General features: G+C 37.6%; 1 protein-coding gene across 2 annotated transcripts in view; it reads left to right on the plus strand.

Moving 5' to 3' along the window:
• Window positions 1–26,688, plus strand: part of MBOAT2 (membrane bound O-acyltransferase domain containing 2) — a 93,241-nt gene that overhangs the window by 46,923 nt on the left and 19,630 nt on the right. For both annotated transcript variants that reach the window (XM_063425166.1, XM_063425174.1), the window contains exons 4-7: window positions 11,459–11,554; window positions 15,496–15,551; window positions 22,072–22,126; window positions 22,924–23,107. In XM_063425166.1, the coding sequence (XP_063281236.1) occupies window positions 11,459–11,554; window positions 15,496–15,551; window positions 22,072–22,126; window positions 22,924–23,107 (391 nt within the window). The remainder of the gene's footprint in view (window positions 1–11,458; window positions 11,555–15,495; window positions 15,552–22,071; window positions 22,127–22,923; window positions 23,108–26,688) is intronic.

Consider the following 26,688-nt stretch of genomic DNA (forward strand, 5'->3'; position numbering starts at 1 on the left):
TGGACGGGCTGGAGAGGCTCCAGAGAAGGCAACAAAGATGATAAAAGGGCCAAGCAGCCTGCCATATGAGGAGAGGCTGAGAGAACTGGGTTAGTTCAGTCCGGAGAAAAGAAAGTTCAGTGGCGACCATATTCCAGTTTTTAAAGGGTGGCTACAGAGAAAATGGAGTCTTCATATGATTCCTTGGGAAAAAGGGAAAAAATGTCATGTAATGAGTACAAGTTACTCCTGGGAAGATTCTAATTAGGCATAAGAAGAAAATTTGTCACGCTGAGAACAATCAAGCATTAGAATAATCTCCCCAGTGTAATGGTGGATTCCCCAATATTGGACACTTACACTTACTCAGCTGGACAGAGTGCTGGGCCATTTGTCCAGACTGTGCTTTTGCCAGGAAAGGTTGGATCAGGTGATTCTGTGCCCTTCCAATCTGGTATGCTGTGATCCTGTAATTCAGTTCAGTGAATTGTAATCTGTAAGACACTTGTTCATGGAATGCTTGTGTGCACCAGTGTTTCTGTATGTGCTATATAGATGGGGCAGTCAGAGGGATTGAAATAGCTCTGTAAATTTAGCATATCAAGGTTCTGTGGATTTCTACAATGGGAATTTGAATGCCTAGAGAATAGCCGTATAAAGAGGAACATTGCATTTGTGGATCTCGGTTTCAGCCACTTGTTTGTAATCATATGAGTCTGTGAGAGGTTTCCCAGGCTGCTGGAGACCACTTCTCTTCCTTGATTCTGCCTGTCTGTGCTGGCTGTTCAGTGGTGTTATGGTGAATTGTCTAATGTGCAATGGGACCTTTGTCACTGTAATCATAGTAAACTTCTGTATCTATGTAATGTGTATTTCTTGCTGTGAACAAAAAGGTGTAAACTGTTTCTTGTAAATTATTTTTAAATTGTTGCTCTGAATTTAACAAACTTTGAATTGATAATATTTGGCTTTTAGTAAAAACTGAGTTTTCCACTGTATAATGGCTCGAATTATGATGAGAAAGAAATTTGAGTATATTTTCTAATTCAGAATAGTACCAGTCATGAAAAGTACAACTCAAGATGAACTCCCTTCTTAGTCTCTTTTTTGTAGTTCAAATTTAAAATTAATACGTCTCTTTAGAATTCTCTTGTGACTTTTGTGTTACCTGTAGATAAAAGAACTCAAGTCATAAAAAGTTTCAAGTAATAAAAAGGAAGCTTTGAGCTGGAAAAATGATTGCAGATGCCTTCTTTGTGTGTAACTTGCTGTCTCTAGACAGTCCTGCTAGAAGCAGAAGATTTTGTTCATTGATAAATAGGTAGTGCAAAAGATTTGGGTGTGAGAATTTCATTCGTTTGGACACCCTGTTTGTGATGAGGAAACAAAAGGTTTTAACCTGCATAAAGAATGGCTCATTGCGTTTGGTCATATCCCTGCTTGTACAAAACAGAAGAAATCGGTAATATGAGGATATTTCTAGATAGTGAGTATGAAAAGTGTTTGAATGCTGGGAGAAAGAAAATGTTGAAGTAAGGTTGATGATTAGTTATTTTCTTCAGACAATCTTAAATGTATTTTCTCTATTATGTGAATTCAATGAATTGAAAGTTGAGGTCTATAGTGAGTTCTTGCATTAGGAAATGTGAGAGAGAATAACTCAGGAAGGTAATGGAACACCTTGATAAGGAGTGATAGACAAATGGCAGTAATATGGGTATACATATAGATGAATAATTCATTACTTTAATGTCATATCTCAAAGGATAGTTGATGAACAACCTGAAATTCCTTATTCCTCTTAGCATTAACATGAAGACTGTATTTTTACATGTAGCCTGTTCCATTAACATATATTGTGATTAAATCTACGCAAAAGTATCTATTAGTTGACTTCTTACAACTTATTGTGAGGGACAGGTCATATGATAAATTTGTCTGGAATAACCTGAGCCATTCTCATTTTTAAAATGTCTCTTATTTTTAATAAATTATGAGATAAATTGATTGCACTGGGCATTTGAAGGGAAATTTTTGAAGCGTGTTAGAAACTGACAACCAGGAGTGGTTTGTGTGTCTCCACTGAAGGGCAGGGACATGACAAACCAGAGTGCAAGCAGTACAGTGGCTGTGGTAGGCCAGAAGTGCCACTAAGTTCAAATATACGTGAAATAGGATCAAGATAGTATTCCAATAAATCAAAAATGTAAAAAGTTATTGGTTATATAAATACAATATGTATAACGTGTACATACATACGTGGCCAACATAGTTACATTCTAATTTAAAGATCATAAATACATCTTTGTGCAATATTGTTTGTCTGTGGTGTTGAAGTAGGTCACTTCCCTAAGTGATTGTGCCATAACCTGGACTGTCATTGAGTAGTTGTTTATTTTGCTGTGGGGTTTTTTGGTATGTGGTGTTTGTTTGTTTGTTGGGGTTTTTGTGTGGGTTTTTTTGTTTGTTTGTTTGTTTGTTTTGTTTTCCATCGCTAGCTGGAAGCATGAAAAATGTTCCAAAAACAAATGCAAGGCTTTTCCATAATGGGTTCCCTGTGTATTGTGTATTGTTCTTTTTTGCGGAGTATCTCAAATTCATGCCCGGAAATAGTCATTAGGGTTTCTCACATGTGGGAGAAAAATCTACACAAAAATAGAAGTTGGCATCTTTTATTCCTGTGTCAGGCTTCATCATGGAGCAAAGAAAATGGAGCTACCCACAGGTTTTCTCCTGACTGAGAGCAGGAAACAGCTGATTTAGGTCTCTGCGTGTGTTTCTGCAGGACCATATGACAAATACTGTGACAGTGGTGACGTTGATGCATCATGTGAATGTTATATACATCAGCATGCATTGATTAAAGGATGCAGGAGATAGGACATTGTAGCAGTGCTTTAACTGAGCTGGGGGATGGGGATTGAACAGAAATGAAACAAGTAATCTGAAGGGATAAGTCTTTCCACGTTAAAGGAATGTTAAGCACTGGAGGAAAGCATACATTTCATTTATGTGATGTTTTAAGCAAATGATATTTTTCAGAAATGTTTTTATTTGTTTCAGAAGTGTTTTATGGCAGCCATTGTGCTGTTTGAGATGTATATCTGATTGCAAGGTGGTGTAAATAGCTCAGCAAGGTAGAGGGCTGCAGTGTTGGTGCAGGTCTGACCAGCTGTGGGGCTTGCAGTGGATTTAGTACCCTGCTGAAAACAAAGAATTGTTTGAATCCTTCTGGGAGGCAAAGCAAAAAATAGGGTGGGAAATATAAATACCATCATCCCCTCTGATAAAATACCTCTGTAGGGCATTTTGTTTTGAAAAATGATTTAAAAGAAAATGCAGCTGTGTTGGGTTGTTAGAACAAACTCCTGGCCTCCCTTCAGTCTTGGATTCATTAAAATACTTGGGTTTTGTAAGTAAATCTGATTCCTGTGGCCTTTTGTTTTGCATGCTGCTTGCAGGGAGTTGGGTTGTTTATTAATCTGCTGGCTGCCCTGTGTACTGATTCTGGCTGCACAACCACCTTCTCAGCAAATCATATCCCGCATGTTCCCCAGCTGCTGCCATCCTTAACACATGCAGAAAATGTCTCTTGGCTGGCTGAACACAAATTCCAGCTGGCATCACCTCATGCCTGAGCAAACCTCGCCTCTGTCTCCCGGCCGTGTTGCAGCCATGCTGGTTCTTTAGCTCACGTGTCAGTCTCAAGGCGAAGATGTGGGGCTGCGGCAGGGACTGAGGGCTGAGGCAGCTGGAGTCTGCTCCTTCCCCACGGAGGTGGGGATGTGCTGGGCACCAGGGGTGTGTAGCAGAGCAGGGTGATGAGTGGGTGAATGGCAATAGCAGCTCTGTTTTATCTTCATCCAAGATGATACTTGCCAAGTGCCGAGTTAATAGCAGGGATGGGTTTAATGATTGACCTTGCTATTGTTTTGCCATGGAGAACTTGTTCTGTTAAACTGCCTGTGAGTCCTGGTGTAAGGCTTGCTGGTCCACTGAAAGAGAATTATTACAAAATATTTTGTTCTTAGCAGTTCTAATTTACCATTTCTAAACCATTGTAACTATTAAGCCTGCCCTTTAAAATAGCAGTTGCAGTAGTTCCATTGTTGTCAATGTTCTGTAATGACATTTTTATTTCCTTAAAAATACTCTCAGAAGTTGTGTTGCTCCCAAACTCTGAATAGGAGACTATTTTCTGACTCTGTGGTCTATGTGTTTCTGCTGGTTTGCAAAATTAATGATACTGGGCACAGGTCTGGTGTTTGCAGAAAAGTTACTTATGTATCACATAGAAGAAAGAGTAAGCATAAAATCACTTGCATGCTGTGATGCTGAAACATCCTATAGCTAGGCAAATATTATGCAGAAAAATAAGTGAACAGATGAAAATCCACAGCACCAACTTGTAAGCTATTTGTTTTCTGAGTTATGAGTACTCATTTTTGTCAGAAGATCTCAAGGTTCTACTTCCTTCATCAGGGCCTTGTAAGGCAGATTCCAGCATTGTGGAGTTGACAGATTTTGTTGTGAGGCTCTTAGGCTTTCTTATTTGTGTTTTTAGGTGCTCTATACTACTGTCAACTTTTTAAAATGCAAAGGTCAGACTTGGTGCTCTTATCTGCATTGTTTACTGTTATACTTTCAAGTGATTGCAGAAATAGGGGTTGATATGACACAATGTGGTTTTTCAAGTGAGAGAGAACTTAGGTGACCCCTCATGTCTCACCTCAGTTTAAAATTTGGACATAGTCAACTCTCAGCTTTGAGTTTTCTAGGGGATCAGATCAATTTTTTCCCCTAGTTCTGTGTTCCTTTTGGAGTCTTACAGGAGGAATGAATCACACAATATGTTTCTTCCATTCGAAGGAAGACATAAAAGCAACCTCCTTCCTGCCTGTCTTCTGTTTTAGATGATGTTTCTCTCATTTATGAAAGTCTGAAGCTGGTCTCCTTGTCCTTGAGATGTTCCAGAACTGAAGGCAGCAGGGGGAGAGGTTGGAAAGTAAGGGAATGTAACGTTAGGGAAGATCTGAAGTGTTTTTTGCATGCATTTTTGACAAGAATAACTGTGTTGCATTTGTCATGTATTAACGTTGCATTTGGAGTATGGCCTGTAGCTATAACTGGAATGATAATTTCATTTAGCTTGGTAAAGATTTACTTTACCAACCCATTACATTGCCATTATGTAGCAAAACATCAAAATACATTAGTCAAGTGATAATGTCAGCAGCTGATCTGCAGTAAACAAATGATCAAGCCACCACAAATGGTTCTGGGAGCTCTGAGCTAATGAATCCTCGTGTACCCAGCCCTGTGTGTCTGTGTGCAGGAGACAGAGGGGTCTGGAGAGGGTTTTCTCTGCTGCAGCCCCTGCAGCCCTCCTGCCATGGCTTGTGTCGGCTGCTGTGGGAGCTAAATGCTGGAGAACGCTGTCCACTTGGTAAAATTGCTTGAAAATGGTTGTCAGACCCAAAAATCTTCAGCTGAGGGTTGAAAATGGGTGGAATGTGATAATCAGATTGCTTATTACCAAAGCACGATGGTCTGAATGTTTCCTTCTCTGGAAATGAGCTCATAGAAGGTCTGGTTTTGTCTTTTTATTTGTTGTTTATTTCAGTACATTTTGGATCTCCACTTGAAGTAATCAGAAGGGACAGACTAATGTGGGAATTGGAGGCTTCTGGTGGCCAGAAGGATTAACACTGCTTGTATTTTAGAGGCACACACACTTTGAGACTGTTATTGTTCATAGCATAAAACTGATGCATTTCCTAAGAAATACCAATGATGTATGTCACTAATGCATACATAAACAAATTGTGTAAATAGGCAACTCTTTTTGGTATAAAAACGGCAGATTGGGACAGAGTAATTTATCTTGCAACTCTCAAACAGTCAGAACTAAGCTAATTCTAATCAATATTTCTGTTGGCTTGTGCTGGATGATTGCAGAATTAGATGTTTAGCTTTGACACTTTGGACTTTTTTTTGATGTACATTTTTCCCTTTGAGGTTTTGTAAGCAAATATTGTATGTTCTATCTGCACAGAGTTGAATTTCTCTGTGTGAACAATGCAAACTGATTATGATCATTGGAATTAAAAAAGTTAATATAGCTGGATTTTAATAAGAATTCAATTCTGACCCTGGAGGCAAGAATTAATTTTTTTTTTAGGTTTTTTTTTTTAATTTGCCATAAGCTGTAGAAAAACAAAGAAGCAAACCCAGGCAGCAGCTTTCAGCTTGGGAAGGACTTGGGAAAACTCAGAGGCTATTCTGTCACCTTTTCTAAAAATCAACGCAGTATAATGTTACATGGTGTGTAGGTTTGCCTTTTGAAATGGAATAATTACACATTTAAAGAAAAGAAAAGTACTTTTTTCTAACATAGTGGAAGAAGTAGATCTTGACTGGACATGAAGCCTTTATTTCAAGGCTAAATCTGTAGTACATGTGAACTAGCTGGTAAAAAAGCACTCTGTGTTGATTGGTTTATTTAACTTTCTTCGAGCAAAACAGCATATTGTGCTGTTGTCCTTCTACTGCATGAGAAGAGCCTAAAATAACAGAAGCTGTTATGACATCTCTCAAAGCCTGCCTTTGTCAAGGTCACAGTTCTATTTTTGCTGCATTTTGTGCAAACAGAATAGGTACGGGAGGAACCTGCATTTTATAACTACGATGCTGAGTCCCCCGAAAGTGTAAAATTAAAATGCAACTCCCACCCCTTGTTATGCAGAAACATAACATACATTGGCTGATTGTTAGCCTGGATCTGTGTGCTGCTCAGCTTGCTCATCAGCAGATACAAAGCTCTAGAGTTTACCTGTGGATGTTCTTTCTTGACTAGCAACCCAAAATTTCTGAGGAACACAGGTAAAAGTTGGGGATTCTGCTTTTAAACCACATATGTAATCTTTATATTCTTAAACATGTGGAATGTTTGTATAAGTAGGTTCTGCTGGCTCATTCAGTTCTATCAAATCTGTGTATTTTTATGCTGAAGATGTTGAAATTAACAGCTTTTACTCCAGTGTGTTTGGAGTAACAGAGGGTGGTAAAGGTGAGGGTGTGCTTTGGAGCCAGAAGTTGATAGAGGTGTAGTATGCTGAGGGTTCTTAAACACATGGATAATGTGTTTGAATCTGGGTCTGTAAAGCGCTGATTGTTTGGGTGTGGGAGAACCCTGGGAAGCAGTTTCTGTTCAGCAGAAGCAGCAGCTTGTTCTGCTGATCTGCATTCCTGGGCATCTGTGTCTGAGCTCCTGCTGAGGGGAGGACACAGCTCTGGATCCTGGGCTGGATGGAGACTTCGTCTGAGCCTTTATGTCCTCCTGTTATACAGGATGTGCAGGATGGTTGCTGTATGTCCTGCTTTTGACTGGGACAAGGTTTCTTTTCTTCCTAGTAGCTGGTGCATTGCTGTTCTTGGGATTTAGTTAATAACACACTGACATTTGGATTGTGGCTAGGTGATGCTTACTCTAAGTGTGCAGGTGCATGTCAGATTGCCATGCTCTGCCAGTGAGGAGGTGCACAAGAAGCTGGGAGGAAGCATGGCCAGCACAGCTGACCCGAGCTGGCCAAAGGGAGATTCCATGCCACAGAGTGTCATGGTCAGTGGATAAACTGGGGGAGTGAGTTACCTGGAAGGGGATTGATCTGCTCCTCAGTGAGCAGGTAGTGAGCAATTGTAGTGTGCATCACTTTTCTCTTGGGTTCTATTACTTGTTCTTCCTCTCCTTGTGATTTCAATTATTATTATCAGTATTAGCATATTTATTATTATACCTAGTTGCACTTAATCAATTGTGCTTACTTCAACCCATGAGGTTCACCTTTTCTTTCCACTTCTCCCTTTCCCCTGGGTAGTGGGTGTAGGTGGAAGCAGTGAGGGAGTGGCTGCCAGCTGGAGTTAAACCATGATGCTGTGTCATGTGGAGTGAATTTTTAAGGTGACACTGGATAAAAATGCTTTGCCTGTAGGAAAAGAAAATCAACTGTTCAAACAAAATCCAGCCACTTTGCACTGAAGTGAGCAATGCTGGTGTGATTGTTGTGTTGGCTGTGCTGAACTTGTGAGGACATTAAAAAAGAGGGGTACAGAGATGAGATTCAAGTTTTCTGCGTTAGCTGAAATGGTGTTTCAGGAGTCATTCTACATAATGCTAGCAGTAGAAGGTGTAATAGGAAATGCATGTCAAATTCCATCAGGGTATTTGGAGACTAGAAAAAAGTTCATGTAATAGGAAAGAACCAAACCCTGTATATGTGTGTGTATACATACACATACAGATAAAATGATGCTTTTTTGTTTTATATGTATACATGAAGTTAAAAATTCCTGACATGTATGTTGCTTAATGTTATTTGTCAAAAAAATGACTAGACAAAAAATATGTAAAAAGTAGACAAAAAAATGTATTTTATGCATTTTATTTGCTAATAAGATATTAATTTGCCTTTTTTAAAAAAAAATAGGAATAAATGGATGTTCTCTTGATGAACAATTTCTGTAAAGAAGTACATGGAGAAGCTGCTTACTTAGTATTTTCTATATACTGTAATATTTATGTGTATAGTTTAAAGTACTTCAGTTATATGTTAGAATATACTTTTGAAAAACATCAAGTAGTTTACTTGATATATTTCTTTTTTAAGCAAAGATAAAATTTTATGGGTAGAACCTATTACATACTGTTATTAGTGTTCTGAGAAGTTAAAAATTGTAAGGAATTGAAATATTGTACGGAATATCTGTACAAGAAAAGCCTTTCTATATAGTAGGCTATCCAATATAGTTTGCTGATTTTTTTTTTTTTAACTTTTAATCTGGAGTTAAAAGTATCACTGTGTTCTGCTTTCTGGTATGTGCTACAGTGTCTCCCAGATATGTCTGAATTTGTTGCATCTGTTGATAGATAAAGTAAGGTTGTATTGGCAAAACATCCTGGGAATTAATCTCAGACATATTTTAAAATAATGTTTTTGTGTCTTTCTGTTACGTAATACAGTGTTCATTGCAGGTCAGTTTGTCTAAAAGTTACTTTTAATAATAACAATGTTGTGACTTGCTTGTAGCTGTTCATGTTCAGTGTGAAATACTTTTGTCTTTCTGCTTGCAAGAATATTGTACAGTGAGAAGCAAGTACGGAGTAACACAAACTTTTAAGATCAATTGCTTTTCTACTGGTGGAGAAAGTTAGGCCTTGGGTAGAACAGTTGCATTTGTGTGCAGCCTGTAATTGGCTTTGTAGTTGGGTAAAACTTGATGTGGTTGAGCTGTGCAAATCTTGACTCCGTTTTCTGATCTAAGTTTTTGGTGAATAAATCATGGAAGAGAATAGAAAACATGCAGTAAGTTCTCAAAACATTTTCACATCTTATTTGAATTTTTTTAAGGTGGATTTATATGAGAGTTAGGATGATCAGCAAGTTGCACTACAAACCTGCAGAAGGAAAAACAGAAATGATGCAAGCTGTCATAAACCTTCTAAGTTTCTTTAGGGGAGAACATTGCTGTACTTTGCCTGATGAAATGACGTTTCTCATCAACAAGGGATATGTGATGTGGCATGACTAATGTGCAGAGATGCAGCTGGAAGTTGAAAAGCATTGTATGGGTTACAAGTTCCTCTGTTTTACTCATCAACTAAAAATTTAGTCTTCCAGTCTGTGTGGAACTTGGAGCTGTGGCTGATGTAGCTGGAAGATAGTTAAGATTCATAGTTGTGTTTGGTGGTTGCCACATAGCAGCAAATTTCACTGCTCTGTTGGAAGACAGCTTTTGTTTTAGACTGAAATTTGGACTCTAATCAAGAAGTTAAAGGTGTTTTGTTTTTCTTTCTTCCATTTCTGCACTTTAACTTCAGTGGGGGTATTAACTGAATATTGTAAGAAACCCCTACCATGTTGGTCATGAGGACTAATATTTATTTCATGGAGTCATGGATTAGTTTGAATTGAATTTTAAAGGACATCTAGCACACCCTGCAATGAGCAGGAACATTTTCAACTAGATCAGGTTGTTCAGAGCCCTATTCAAGCTGACTTTGAATGTCTCCAGGAATGGGGCATCTCTCATCTCTCTGGGCAACTTGTACCAGCATGTTCTTCCTACAAGCACTTTTCTACCACTTAGTCACTCAGTATAATACTGTTTCTAGATTATGAATGGTAATGAAAAGAGGAAATAAATTATTGCTAAACCAGACCCTCTAAAACTACTTTTTTTCACCAAAACACATGTAATTTAATGGTATATAAGGCAATCTGTAATTTCATAGTTGGATGCTTTAAAATAGTAAATGGTTATAGTACATTTTTCAGTTAAAGGTTAAACTGCAAGTGTTCTATATAGCAAGTGTCAGATTGAAGAATAATTTCTTTGGCCTTCGATTCTCTTACCTTAACAAATTTTTGCAAAATACTTATCCAGAAAAGAAAGTCATTCAATCCAAGTTCCAAGGTTGTCTTGCAGTGTCCGTCACTACTTCACCTAAATCCAGTCCTGGCTGTGATTTTCAGTTTGTTGTATGAATATTTTCATTCTAACTGGATTTTGAATGCATGATACAGTCTGCTGTAGGGATTGCACATCAGTCTTGTGGACATGAAATAAGAACTATACCGTTCATACATTGAAGTCCTAAAGGATTAGTTAAGTTCCTGCTGACATTCACTGTCCTGGTGGACTTCAAAAATATCTGCCAGATTTTGTGACGTGTATTGGCAAATCAGTTCTCACTAGTGTGTTATTGAGAGAACAGTATGTAAAACTAATTTTATCATACATATAACACTTCCATAAGGTGGTTCATGTATGTGTTTTTTCTTACCTTTGCTCAGGATCAGCTTAACAGAAGACAAAAGGCATCCTGTTCCTTTTTCACTCAGCTGTGTTTAAAATGTGTATTTGAAAATTACTTGCATTTTCCAGTTTCTTTGAAAACAGCAGCAATACGATTTGTAGTACTGAATTTTGAATGCATAGCAGTACATGCAATGGAAACTATTTGATGTAACATTTTCAAAACTTCTATGTTCATACAGATAAAAATTAACTCTGAACTACACAAACAACAACAACAAACCCCAACAACAACAACAAAAAAATGAAAAAACCCCACCACCAAAACCTTAACAGATTAGTTTTCTCTTTATAGGACTTCCAGTTTTTACAGTGGCACTTACAATTATAAGTTCTAGGCTTTATTTATGTGAATAAATATTTTGGCTACTGACAATAAGATGTATGTGTTTATACTCCACATTTTAAAATAAAAGTATGTGCTTGCATAGAATAAACATTACCAGAAAAACCTCAGGCAGAATAAAAGTGTAATTACAGATTCCTATTATGTAATATATTGTAGAAATAATTGGAGATTAAACTCTATTGAAAAGGTACTTTATTCAGTGGAGAAATGTTTATGATCTTTAATTGAATTTCTTTTTCCCCATTTTCTTTCCAGGTATTGCTTTGTTTTCGCTTTAGGATACCTCACTGTGTGCCAAATTACTAGGGTCTATATCTTTGATTATGGACAATATTCTGCTGATTTTTCTGGGTAAGGAGAAGAATAATCTTTCTATCTTTTCCTCCTGAGTGATAGACTATCTGTTGTTGTGGGATTTTTTTATTAGTTGATTTACTCCCCAAATTAATGGTTTCAACCTGTAAAACTTTGGGAGAAAGCTGAGCGTGTATGTGCATATTGGTACACATGCAAAAATATAAGTAACTATGCTTTAATCATACAAAGAGAATTTTTGTGGACAACTGTTCTTGTTAGCACCACCAGTCTGTTGTGTCTTGTTCCTGTCTGAATGGTATAAAGGATTTGGTGGCTGTGGGAATTTTTTCTCTTTGATTTTTCCATTAAAGTGTCTGCTACCATCCTTGGCACCATGATGAACCTTGAATTGTGTCTGGTGTACTTGCTTGCCTGGCACAGTCTGATACCACTTTTTGAGGAAAATCTGAACATTTTATGGAATTTAGCTTTTAGCTTCTTTCTTTTTTTCATTTTATATTAGATGTTCCAGAAGGAGAAAGCTAAGGAGACAGGCACCTGGATGTTGAGGTAGTCCCAGAGACCTTGGAAACAGAAAGTTTTGTCTCTGTGTACCCTCATTTTCTATTATGAACTTATACCTATATTTGACTTGAATTGTATAGGAGCAAAACAGAATTAAATGGGCAAAATAAAAAAAACCATATTGGTAATTCTTCTTTCTGCTATAGACACAGGGAAGTGAAGCACAACATTCCTTAGCAAAAGTTTGTTATTATGATAGTGCTTTTGTTGTTTTAAAGGTGAGTGTATATTCTGGGGGAAAAAAAGAAGAGATGGGGGAGTATTTGCTAGTCTGCTTAAATACTTTCCAGGGATACTGTGAGTGGCAGTGGTGTGGTAGTTTAGCATAACCTGTAGAAGAATTGTACCTGTTAGCTTTGTTGCTTCTCAGTCTTTATTGGTAACAGGCTGTAGTCCAGGTAATTAACTTGTAGGCTGAAGCCAAAAGCTCTCATGGTTGAGTTCATCTTTTCTGTTATCTTTATCTTCTTACCTTTTGAAACATCTTTCTACATTTGTCGTACATCCAAGTGTGTGCCCTCCAGGCAGATATCCCAGTTCCAATTGCAGTCAGCAGAGATGTGATGGATGTGGACAGCAGAGCCTGGAGGGCACCTCAGCTGACCCAGCACTAAGCATCTACCTGAGCGTGAACTGGGTCACTTGTCAGATGCCCTGACTCTATTGACTCATCTCCACTGGCTGTAACGAGAGCTTACAGCTCAGTCCTGTGCATAAAGACACTCAATTTACTGATGTTGAATTTAATTTCACCATTACTAGTGAAACTGCAATCCAGATGCTGTCCCTTCCAGTTCACTGTAGGACCAAGGTGTACAATCTTGGCAGTGATCAAAGTTCTGAGCTGGCTGTGGAAACAGTGTAATTCCACTTTATTGTTCTCATTCTTGAAACAATTAGTAGAGCTTGAGCACATCATTGCCCAAATGTGACTGTACTGCCTTCAGATGTGGCTCTGATGGTTTGGTGGTAGCTCACAGATTTCTGCTAGTCTAAACAAGTCCAAAGATTCCCACATCCCATCCCTGGATATGTTCAAGGCCAGGTTGGATGGAGCAACCTGATCTAATTGAAGCTGTCAATGCCCAGGGCAGGGGTGATGGAGGTAGATGATCTTCAAAGTCCCTTTCAACCCAAGCTATTCCATAATTTATGAGCTCTGTGCTCTGGACAGAACTGTTCTGAAGCCTAGATCCAACTCTGTTTGTATGTTTGAGATGGCAGATTTAAACCACCCTTTCATGCACCAATTTGGGAGCTCGGTGTATACATATCACATTGAGTCTCTGGTATACACTGCATCTGCTGCCTTGACATGAGACAGAGATTACTTCCAAAACAGGCAGAGAAAGAAAATTTTCTCTGGTTCTGGGAAAGGCAAGTAAGCTCAAGAAAATAACTAAAGTTGCCTAACCAGCTGCTGAGCTCCAGCATGAGCAAGTTCTTCTAAAGATGTTGGCATGGATTCATACAGTGGTTTGCCCCAGAAGACCTTTGAATGTGTGTTTACCTAGGTATTTCTCCTAGCATGCAGTGCCTGCCTGAGGTACCCAAGCTGAGAAAATCTGCTCAAAATTTGAAGGAAGGTCTCAGTGCACTGACAGTGGAGAAAGCTGGGGACACCTCATGCTGGAGATGCAATTGCTTGTGCAGAGCTGTGTGGTCCTGGCTGCAGTACTAACAGATCCCAGCTGCCTCCTTTGCCTTTCTGCCAGCACCTAAAAGGGATTGTTAAAATCCTGCTTCACAGCCTCACTGTGCCAGGAAGGACTCTTCCTCTTTTAGTCTCTAGATTTTTGCTCCTCAGCCAAGTATTTGATGATACTGGAATAGCCACTTTAGGAGGAAAAAAAAAAATAGAATACCAGGGTCTGCTATGATAACAATGACAGATTTATCAGCTGGAATTAATGTGAGGGCTGCCTGAATTCTTCTTGGACTCCATCCTTCCACCAGGCAGGACCCATGCTGTCACATGTCTGCTCACAGAAAGAAAACCCATTATGTTTAGAGTCAGTTGGGGATTCCTGCCAGCACCAGGCAGGCCTACAGATTAAATGCTAGAAAAAGATATGAGGGATTTACCAGACTATCTGTTCCTTTTTAGTCATCTTCCTTTATGACCCTTGTGTGTCACTCTGGTCTTGATATCAGGATTTTGAGGCACTAGTGGCAGCATAGAAATTTTTTTTTCCCTGATTACGTGTTGAGGACTGGAAATAATTGTGTACATTGAAACCCTTTTAACCATTAACAAAAACAAAAAACAAAAAACAAAACAAAACAAAACCCCAAACAAAACAAAACAAAACAAAAAATCAATTTGATGGATTGAACCATATGGCAAAATACTGGTGTAGCCCTATTAATGAGGGAGGACTTGATGGCTTTTAGATTTATGTTTCTGTGACAACTTAATGTGTTACAAAAATGCCAAGTGCACTCAAGAATTGAACAAAACTAAGTGCCCATTGTACAGAATGACTATTTTATTGTGAGGGTATTTTGTTTGTCAGGGGTTTTTTGTTGTTTAGTTGTTGTTGTTGGTTTTTTGGTTTGGTTTTTTTTTTTTGTCTTCAGCTCAGATACTTCTAGGTAAATTCAACCCCTGATGTGTTTTTTGAGGTTTGATTTCAAAATTAAATTTCAAAATTCTAGTATTTTACTTTATGCATTCCCCATTGCTTCCCTACCCCAGGGAGGGGGTTTGTAATGTTGAGATTCACATCAGGCAAAAGCTCTTCGATACTGTGAAAATGGTATAATTTCTCAGTACTAAACTGACTTGGCTAGCCAGGGCAGAATATTTCTTAGACAGTTTAAGGTTCACTCAAGTGTACTAAATTCAGAACAAAGTGAACTCTGAGCCAGCATAATTATGCTGGGATTTTGTTTTGCCAGATATGTTTACTTGAAGCAAATAATAATTCTTGATGGAAAAATCAAAGATAGGATCAGATGTTAGTAGAAACCATTGAAGTGGTCTGCATAGCTAAATAATTTAATATTCAACTTTGCTATAGTTTTCTTGTCCTTTGCTTACTTCTGCTCTAACTTAAAATGAATATAATTGCTCTGTCCTTTCTTCTTTACTCTTCTCCCAGTAAAAAAAGGTAAACTGTAGTAGAAAATACTTATGAAACACTTCAGTATTTGTAGAATCTAATGCAGCAATAAAAGACAGGTGATACCAAATACTACATTTAAGGCTTAAATTCTTTTCATTGCATTGAAAACCCTGCAGTGGTTTGAGCTAAGAAACAAATCACTTTGTTCCTGTGTTGAAGATGTTCCAGCTTAGAGTAGTTAACCTGCACTCCTAATTTATTACCCTGGTATTTATAAGTGAAAAAAATTCCTGAATTTGTATCTAATTTTTTCTTTCTTCCCTTTTTTTTTTTTGGTGACAGTCCAATGATGATAATTACACAGAAGATCACTAGTTTGGCATTTGAGATTCATGATGGTAAGATTTCTTTACTGTGTTTAATTTTCTATCCAAAGTAAATTCTAGGAAAGTTCATCATGAGTCGGTGAATTAGTTTAGACCAGTTTTGTATTTCAAGGCAAAATAAATTCCTGTGTCTCAATCGTTTGATTGATGCTTATTAATGAAAGTATGGAGAGATGTTGCTCGGACTCTACAGAAGCTCTAAAAATGCTGACATTGTGCAGAAGATAGGACTTACCAGAAAACCAGTGACACTTTTGGGGTCACTCTGTAAAGAGCACTGATATTCTTTTGGGCTGAGGTATTGACTATGAGAGTTAACTGAAGAAGTTCTTTATTCAGAGACCTCTGTTGCTGGTGGATAGAAAAAGAACATGTAATTTCAGTTGTTGAGCACCTTTTGTTTTAAAATGCTAATTCTTGAGCACTTCCCTAGTTTCTGCCATATATGCTATTTTTGTAAAACCTTTGTGTGTTTTGTTTTGTTTAGTATCATAATTACATTCAAAGCTAACAGATTGCTGTGAACAGGAAGATTATCTAATTATGTTTGTCTTTTCTCCTGTCAGATCTATCCATCAGATAAATGGGCCCTAGTTGTGACAATGAATCCTAATGTTGGTTTTCGTGGGTAGGATAGTTAGGTCTTCAGTTACCTTGAAATTCAAAGGAGCAATTTTCATTTTAAAATTTGAAAATATCATCTAATAAATCTGTCCAATTAGCTTCTATCACTTGGAGCTACAGATGTCAGTTGAAGATTTGGGAGTGTGGCTCCAGACACCTGGATGAAGACACTTGCTGTTCTGATATTGCTTATTAACATTGTGCATGAGGTTTAATGTGTTGTTGTCTCATATGCATCCTAGCTTTAGTGCTGTTGATGTTTTGGTTTTTTTTCATTCTTATTAAGTGGCACTGTCTAGAAAAGCTTGTAGGCCTAAACATTCAGGAATATGAAAAGTTGGGAAAAGACCTTTTAAAAGTATTTTTTAATGAATGAAGACAAATAGTACTAGGCATATCTAGTTGGTCAAAACCATTGATGTTTAACTTCCAGAGAAAATATATTCAGAAGTAGTAATTTTACAAGCTATAATCAACAAAGTACAGAGTACACAAGTTAGTGGAAACAGGTTATTATAAAGAAGTAATAGTTCTAGTATCAAGTATGAGTGCTTCCTCTTACTATTATTTTGCTAGGGGAAAGAGCTATTCTGAATTTGCTGACATCATGCACAAATAGTGGAGTGGTGGTATGGAACAAGCATGTGAGTGTTCCTGGCAATCTTGAAACAAATGTTTCATTTAGTCAGCTCTATTCTTAACTTTCATCACCGACTAGACTACTTAAATTAATTAACTTTCCTACTTAAATTAATTCAGATAATTTGTATTTTCTTCTGGATTTCGTTATAGATAGCACTAAATTATACTATAATTCTTGAAATTTTGTTCTTCATGGACCTTTAAATTCTTTGTCAGTGCTTGAGAAGTAGTTAACATTATATTGGAAAAATTTCTCTCTGGTTGTGTGTGTGGTTTAGCTGATACCTTGAGTTGGATGGTCACAGTTGCAGTGCAAACATGACTTTCAAAACTGATGTGATCAATGTGAATTCAGGTGCAGCTGATAATCTGGTATTGGGACGTGCTAAGAAAAGATGTACAAGGAGACTAAGATTGCATTAAAGCAAAAATTTTTAACCTTAGACAACCTAAAAGAGATCCTTCATGAAAAATTAATGAAAACAAGCCCTGCTGTCAGTGGGCTTTTGTTCACTGAACAAAGGTCCATGCTTCTACTGGAAATTACTTAGAGGTGTACTGACAGGAGAGGAGATAATGTTGCAAATCATTCTACTAAGTGATTAATGGCACTCTGAGCCCCTAGTCACACCAGCTTGACTATATTAATCACCAATTACTTCATTTTCCTCCCTCATTTTTTACCAGTGCATCCAAGGAGAGTAGTGAAAATAAACAGCTGGAAAAGAAAGTGTTGGTGTATTGGAAGTTCCTGGTAAACTTCAAGATTCCAGTGGTAGCTGGGTTGGTCTTCTGGACTTGACCTTCCTGTGGCAGCCAGTTTGTTGTGTTCAGCTCGTTTCATTTGAAGGTCCTGGGGTGACCTGAGTGTAGCCACAAAGGCCCCTCATTCATGCTGGATGTTCAAATGTCTGTCTAGCTAAGTGGATATACTTGATTCCAAATTGAAAACTAGTATGGAATCCCATACACAAATAACAGCTACCCCTATAATTGTTGCACCCTTGTGCTCTTATCATGAGGGATTTTTTAAGCAGGGAAATTAAGTGCAAGTTGTATAGGATTTGGATTTGATGATCCTTGTGGATCCAACTCAGCCTATTCTGTGATTCTGTACTTTAGGCTTGCAGCATAATACAGACTTTTCAGAAGTTTGCATGGATCACAAACTCACATCTGGAGAGATTTGGAGTATGCCTTTCATTTATTCTGATTTACATTTTGAACTTCAGTCTTTGATAGTTCTTACCTTATTACTCAGATAAGCAATGCTAAAAATGAGTAGTCAGTGTGTTAACACTTGCTTTGTATTTTTTGCTGATTACCCCTGCCATCTCACGTGTTTATTTTAGAGGCAGAAATGTTTTTACGTGATTTGGAAACTGCTGGTGTCCCTATTAATTCTTTATGGCAAGATTTAGATTTATTTATGCAACATTTCAGGTGAATAATAAAGTTAAGGGAGAAAAAGATATTTTATTCTTTATTAAAACAAAAAGGTTGCAGCTGTTTAACAAAACCCATTGCTTTCTAATATTTCTGTTAATTATATCAGTGAAACTGCCGTGGTGGGATGCTGGTTTGGGATTTTTTTGGTAACTTGTTGCTTTCTTATTATGCTTAGGAGTTCCTTTTAATGCTCTCTCTCCAACTACCTCTTGAATTTTTAATTTTTTTTAATTTTTATTTTTAGTATGCTCTCTTTGTTTAATGACAGCATGGTAGCATGGTGATTATTGTTTCAGTATCAGTTGTCAAAAAATTTTTATTGCATGTGTCATTAGTGGTTAAAGGAATTACATTGTATTTTTCCCCTACTAAGTCTTCAAGTATAGTTTTGTGCCTGCGTTTTGCTTGTATGGCTCTCTGAATATTAAGATTTGTAAATTTTCTTGCTTTTTTGGTAGGGTTTTTTTTCAATTTTATTCAGTGGGTATTCATACCTATTTGCCTTTGTTGCTGCCAGTGTGGTAGTGCCAACTAAAACTTATTATCTGTCTGTCTTTGGATCTTAAAATGTTTTAATAACAACATGCATTTGAGCTTAGCTGGTGATTCATTTCAGAACCGCAAAATTTACTGTAATTGCAACAGAGCCTGCAATAGGATCTATGTTTATTATTACTATATAATCCCATGTCTAAGCATTATTAGTTAGCGATTAGCCAGATTTCCATACAAAACAAAAGTGGCTAAGTTTAACCACAAAGCTGGGGTGATGCCATGATATGTTTGTAAACACTGTTGTAGTGAGAACTCAGAAGCAGTCGTAATCTCCCATAATCAAGTCTGTGTGGCAGGATAGTGGTGTGCCTAAGGGTGTTGGGTTTGTTACCAGTAGGATATGGGCTCTTGAGAAGGAATGTAAAGATAGAACTTCCTCATGATCTAGACCACTTGGGAATTTTTTTTTTACTGATGATTTACAAAATTTTTTTACCAAGGAACATAGCAGTATTTCCTGCTTTACAGATGAGAAAATGGAGTTACAGTTGCTGAGTGACTAAATTGTTTCACCTCTCTAAAAGATGCTTAATAAAACGAATTTTCTTTATTCTCTGCTGTGTGATTTTGTAGTAAGTAGGAGCTGCAGTTGTGGTAGTCTCCTGCTTTAGGACAGAAAAAAGCAATTCTTAAAATCCCCAAAGGAATGTTACAAAACTTCATGAGTTCCCTAGCTGCAGTGAGCTGCTGAAGTGGGAGTTCTTCATCTTTGGTGTGTAGTAGGCAGGGAATAGCTCTGGTTTATGAGGTCTCTGTACCCATGGGCCTGGGAAATAGTGAACATGTATTAATTCATCTCATATTGAATAAGCATCAATGTAAGAGCACCTCTTCCATGTTTATTTTCTATGATTTAAAAAATCTTAACGATAACTTCCTGAAAGCAGACAGAGATCATCATGTTATTGCACGCTGTGCTAAAATGATAAATGGGCCTTCAAGGCACTGAGAAGACATTTAAACAAAACCCAACAAAACAGAGAAAGCCACTAACCTGATCTCAAACAATCTGCTGGCTAGAGGGAAACCTTAGTGAGATAGGGAAATGAAAAATTATTTGGGGGCAGTATGTTTGAGACAGCAAGTGTGTTGCTCACAGTTATTTAGGCCTTAAATGACTTCATATATATGTATGTGTATAACTAAAACCTGTTTTAAATAGACCATTTCTTTCCTCCTACCTCTCCAAAACCACAGATCTTATTTCAGTGGTTAGATTCCTCTGTTTCAGGTTTGAGGGTTTTTTCCTCCTCTTTCATACCACACCAATGATGTGAAATACTTCATTTGACTAATTATCCTTTTTTAATGACTAATCTGTCTTTATGCAAGTTCATTTGGACACACTGGGTGGTTGCTTCCTCTTTCTGACTTAAGGGTAAAATAGTGACATGGAATATAATGGCAAGGAAGGCTTCTGCTCCAGTCAGTTTGCATTGTGTGGGCTGTGAGAGACTGAAGGCTCTGTATGGGACACTTCACTAGCCATGTGGTGGCATCTACATCCATCTGTAGGTGTCCTTGTGTTAAATTTCTGTTGGTATTCAATTCAGAGATTCACTACCTGAGAACTGTAATATTATGGGCCTTAAAGGTTACAGAATCTTTCAAAATTCTTCCACGTTTTATTCAGTGCCTTTATTAGCATAGAAGTGTTTGCTACAGAACCAAGGAGACGATGTGAAAATGTAATGATGAGGAAGAGAAAAAGTGCTGCATGAAGTTAGGGGGTGATAATTTATTCTTCAGTGTCTTGCCTTGAGTGAGTATAATGGGGATAACTTCTGACTGTGAAGGATCAGGACCAAGGAAGGCATTTTCCCAGATCATAGTGAAAGGAGATGGCAAATTGGTAACCCCTCTGTATTCTCAGCTTTGTTGAAGCATAAAAGTGTGGTTTTGAAGTCATAAGTGTGTGTAGATCATGGCCACACTGGAGTCACACTAAGGCAATAGCATTATCTTCTTTGTAGATAACAGGTGTTTCCATGAGTCATAGAATTAAATTAGGTTTTACTTCCCCATAGCTCCTCAATCCATTTTTTTTTCATAAGGCTGACTGATTTTGATATCTCAAAAAATTGTCTCCAGTTGAAACTTACCCTGGATCAAGTGTAAGGGCTCCACTTTATGGATTTATTGGCATCAAGGAATGGGATTGAAGGCAGCCTTTCTATGAGAGGAGGACTATCTTCTATAGAAAAACCTATTTTCATAAAGCACATTAGGATTTCATATTTATATTTCCCCGCTCTTTTGTCAAACTTGATTAGAAATTGGCTGTTGGGTTTAAGCACTAATGTGGAGGAAGATAATTGATGTGTGATCCCATAAATTTGATTTCCTTTAGGAAGCTATGTGCATAAAGTTTTTAGTACTTGCAATGGCAAATTAAAAATGCAAATGTGAACAGCAGGAAATGGCTGCATGTGGGAATGTCTGAGCCACTAGAGAAGGCTGCAGGAGGAGCTGAAGTAGCAATCAGGCAGTGCTGGCTGGTATTAGCCACGGCTGTCTGAAGGAGGGAGCTCTACTTCTTCTGTTCCCCTGAATTAGTGTATTTCATAATAAATGAAGATGTTGAAAGTCTTAGGTCGCCAGCATTTCAGAAATAGCCACATATGGCAAGAAGGTGAGCTCAGTCTTGCTGCTGAACTTGGGCTTGGACTGCCCCCTTCTGCTAGCAGGGGTTAGAGCTTCTTGTTAGTGCTCAGGAAGAAGACTGTGGCACCTTTGCTGCCATGCCTGCTTCACTTGACCTTGGTCACAACCTTCACTTGCAGTGCAAAGCTGTTCTTGAGGTCTGCCATAAGTTTTGAATTGCTGAAATCTCTCTTGGACTGTGTTCATTTTATGCATCAAAAACTGCAATGACTAATGGAAATGTTTGGGGCTTGTCCTGTTTCCAGAATTGGAAGTAAATGGTTTTAAAACCTGCAGACTTTAAAGTCTCGACCAATGTAGGAGAAACTGTTTTTGTTAACACTTTTTTCAAGTTGTCTTAATGCTCTCCTGAAATCCACGTGATTTCATGTTTAGGCACTGCTGGATAGAACTGAGATATGAGAGTTTGTAATTTTGTCAGTAAGAACTGTTTGATCCAACTCCAGCAAAAATGTTATGTGACATAATAGCTCTGAAATTGCTTGAGGCAAATTACATTACAGCACGAGGCTTATTCTGCTGAGTAAAGACACTGCTAATTAATGTGGGGGGGGTTTAGCTTTTCTTTATTTTTTCTTTTTCCTATCTTCTTTCCTAGGAATGTTTCGGAAAAATGAAGACTTGACTCCATCACAGAGGTGTTTGGCTGTAAGGTAGGCTTCAGACATTCTGCTTTGGGGATGTTTTGTGTGCTTTATTAATGCTCTGTGCAGTCTCTACAGCTTGCATTCAAGACAGAGTTTGAAAGCTCATGTAAAACAGATCCATGTTTTTATATATTTGTAGTTTAATTTGTATGTCTATTCCTCTGAAAAATATCACTATAAGTAGGTTTTATAGTTATTTAGAATTACATTTTAAGTTCTATGCAGTCTGTGCAAATGAATGCTGTATTAGATAGGAGACTGAAGTCTAACAGTACACATAGGAATTAGCTGGTGAAGAAACATTGTTAAAATCTGTTTTTCACTATTTAACTTGCCTTTTCTCATTTCTTTATTCGGGACACTTGAAAATACTATGTTGCTTTGGGCAAGAGAGTGTTGAGACCTTTGCTTTAATTGAAGTTATTGCCAGTTGACACAAACCTTTGTTTATTGATTCAATTGTTGAGGGGGAAAAAAAAAGAGAACTTAATACAGTTGAACAAACACTTAGGAAAGCAGCCTTCCCTTGCCTTCCTCAGGCTAAGATTCAGTCAAACATTTCTACTGAGGAAGGAAAGACTTGATATCAGGAGGTCTGTCTGAAAATGCGCAGTATGGGTTGGAAAGAAATGCTGTGTGTAGAATGTGTCAAGCTGTGATTACTCAAGACAGAACCTGCTCTTGTCCATGTGGTTTTTACTGCAGTCAGAGTGAGCAATGGCACGGAGTATGAGCTTTCCTTCTGTGGAAGTCCTGAAGAACTACACAATCCATCTCACGAGTTGCTTGTCTTTGAATTACAGACGCATGCCAAGTCTACTGGAGTATTTAAGTTACAACTGTAATTTCATGGGTATCCTGGCAGGCCCGTTATGCTCTTACAAAGACTATATTACTTTCATTGAAGGCAGATCATACCAACTGCAACAGTCTGAAGCAAATGGGAAAGAAGACACAAAGTATGAACAAACGGATCCCTCCCCAAATGTAAGATGTATGACTCTTGCAGTGCCGATGCTTATGTAATCATTGCATGGAAAGCTTGGTTTGCACTCTACATTTACAGGCATAACTGCTGAGCTGTATCTGGAGTTCATTCATAAACAGAATAGTTCCCTGTTCAAAAAGTCATATGCTTATTTTTTAAAGGCAGGTTTTCTCCATGGTTTCCACTCTGGATCTTGCGGATAAAACCAGATTAATTTGGAGCTTCCTAACAAGCTTATTTGGTAAAAAGCCATCTTCATGAATGTTCACTTCAATGCATATACTATGCATAAAAACCCAGTCATATGTAGCAAATTGAAAAAGTCATAGAAATAGTCCCATTATTCATGCTTGCAGTCATGTAGAGAGGTATTAAAAACAGATTTCAATCTGAAGATGCAGTAAAAGACGTACTAGCCATAACATTATGAATAGTACTCCAAGCCACACAAGTCTTTTTTCTCTTTGGTCCATTTTAGAAGAGACCAAAAACATAGATAGGATAGTCCAGTTGATCATGCCTTACAGGAGAGATTGTATGACCTGAATTTAAATCAAAACCTCACAAAACTTGTTACTTTTAAAATTCAGTCCAATTAGGTTAATGCCCAGAGTACTGAATATTATTTTTCACTCTTTTTGTATTGTCTTAAATAGTAACCTATCAAGCATTTAAATTTGTACATGTCTAAGATGATTCTTACCTCACATAAGAAGCAGAATTTTCACTGGGTCAGTTGGAACACTTCACATGGATGGCTTTTGCTAACTCCAGTTTGTCCATGTTCTGCTTATTTTGAGACCAAGTGTTTTTGGAGCAGATGAAGGCGTTCCCACACCTAACTGCTTGTCTTGTTCTGCCATCAGAGGTTCCAGCCCCACAGCTGGGCCAACAGGGAGTGCTTCCCAGTCGGTTTGGGGCATCTCCAACCCCTTCCATCCTTGGAAAGTGTGTGGGGACTCTTTGCATGTTCCATTCTACCCATCTGATGTGATTGTAGTAGCTTGCACGATTGGAATCTAAACTCAGGGCTGGAAGATGATAGCACTTGAAGGTGCTCCACAAGTGGACAGAGCACGTGAGCTCACACAGGTGAGCTGTGAAACAAGTTAGGAAGGGTGAAAGACACAGGGAGAATTCCTTGTGTAGATTGGCATCACATGGCCCATGCTCTGCTTTGATGTGTTATATTGACAAAGTTGCAGGCACTTTTGTGTCTAAACATTGTTTTGGCCCAGTAAAGTCTTGTGTACTAAAATCCTATTTCTGCAGAAAAGTCTTATGTAGTAAAATTATTGCAAACGAATGGAAGCAAACAAAATCTGCCTGTGTCAGTACCTCTGAACACACATCTACTGATTGCCTGATAGGACTTCCTGGCTTTTTACCACATAATCTTGCTAGTAATATAGACAAGGTCTAGAAATAAATATAAACCTATGATGGCTTCTTCTTTCAGGTAAGTGGTTTTCCTTAAAATTAATTGCTTTTAAGATGCTTGAAAATTTTGCAATTTATGCTGCATTAGCTTTTGACATAAAAACAAAGACGAGCGCTTTATGCTCCTGATACTTGATCTCCCAATTGGTGTTAGAGAAATCTGGCTGCATTTTGTAACACCAGTGAGTATTGTGTGCTTTTGGAGAAAGATGAATGACACAATTTTGCTGCATTTGCTGTATCAATTAAAATATTCATTGTCTTGTTTTAGAAGAATGTTTAAATACCATTAACTTTATATTAATACTTTGAATTTGTTATTATTTCAAGAAGAATAAATTTTTAGGTAACTCAAAAAAATTTGAAGTGTAGTGGGGATCAGCAAATGTTAATGTCATAAATAAGAAAGAATACTTGAGCTGACTTACAATAAGCTTCATTTCTTGTTAAATATAATTACATAACCAAAGTAGTTCATGCCAGCCTCCTCCTTTATACTGTGTGTTGACTGCATGATGTTACTTGGATTATTACTTTTGCTGTGTTCATTGCATGTTAAATGAATCAACTCACCATATTAAAACTTACTTCTTATATCCTTCCTATTGTGCCTTTTTGCAAGCTATCAGTTGTTGGTGCTCAAAGTGGTGTCAACTCTCAGAAATTAATATCTGTCTTTGTAAGTTTCTTTTTATTATGGCTACCCTTAAAATACAAGATTCCTGTCAGCAGATATCTGCTTTCTTGATTATTATGCAGAATCTTCCTACAGGTTATAATGTTCTTGCCTAATTAACTATAATTTTTATCTGAGGTACCAACCTCCCCAGAATAATGTGCTTTAATACCATTCAATATTATGTATTATGTACAGATTCTTTATCAAACTAAGAACAAGTTCATTCAATTAAAACTTTTGAAGATTCCTCTCTACATTTTAATCTATTTAATATATTATACATGTTTATGTAGTCATTTATTTCTAAAATTTCTGAGTTCTGGGACTTTTTTACCTTTATTTCTTCAATTAGAAAGTTGCTCCTGAACCCTTTTCTCAATTAGGTATCTAGCTTTCGAGATAATTATATTCCCATCTAATTTATGCACATTTAGTTTTGTCCTGGAACTGTCTTCTGGCTTAAGTACCTCCTTCCCTTCCCTTCCCAGTGTTGATCATATTTAATATTTTTATACAGGCATGCCCAATTGTTCATCAAACCTAGACTAGGTCTTTTTACCTCCTTCTTGTAAAATAATTTGTATTTTGTGCTTCTTCTGAGGCCAAAGTTATCCTGCATCTTACTGTCCTTTAATTCCTTAACAGAACAGTTATTTTGCTATGTTGAAAACTTTAAAGAGTAAATGAAATTAAACTTCAAGTTACTTCATCCTTGTAAAAACTGACCAGCCCTCCTATGTGACTGTGCTATTCAGTGATTGCCAATTTCTGCCTTGCCAAAGAAAGTTTTATTAATAACCTTGTTAATTAAGTAATAGAAAGCGAATGAAGGTTTTACCAAATGTATTTCAATTGGTGATTGAACAGTTGAACAATAATTTTGTTGGTGTCAGTGCACAGTGTTGTAGTCTGATTCAGATAATTTGATTAGTCTGAAACTAACTTGTCGTGGAAAAACAAACAAAACCCCACTAAAACCCACCAAACATACAAGTACACCTTCCCACCAAAAAAATTCCGAACACCCCCCCACTCTATGCCAAAAATCTAGGTTTTCATCTGATTTGTTCCTCTAACCTGACTGAGCCTACGGAGCACGAGCCAAAGCTGCAGCAAAGGCGTGGAGGCAGGGCAGGACCTGCTCTGTGCCCCGTGTTTGGCTTGGCCTTCAGAAACTCTGCTTAAAGCAGTCTGGAACAGCAGCTCCCTGGCTTTGTACACGTGGGAGATCGATCTCCACCACAGCTTCCTAAGGACACTATTATCCCTGATCCCTGGAAGTGATCCCAGTCTGCTGGGGTTTATAATTATTGAGTGAAGTAGTGCAATTAAAAAAAAAAAAAAAAAAGTTTAATTTATGGTAGAATACTATATGAGTTCATCTTTTTTTCTTAAAATAGATTTTGTTGAAATCCTGATGCTCTTTCTTCAAAGAGGTGTTTTCACCTCCACAATTTAGTT

This window comes from Prinia subflava, chromosome 2, assembly GCF_021018805.1.
Source record: "Prinia subflava isolate CZ2003 ecotype Zambia chromosome 2, Cam_Psub_1.2, whole genome shotgun sequence".
Classification (NCBI taxonomy): domain Eukaryota; kingdom Metazoa; phylum Chordata; class Aves; order Passeriformes; family Cisticolidae; genus Prinia; species Prinia subflava.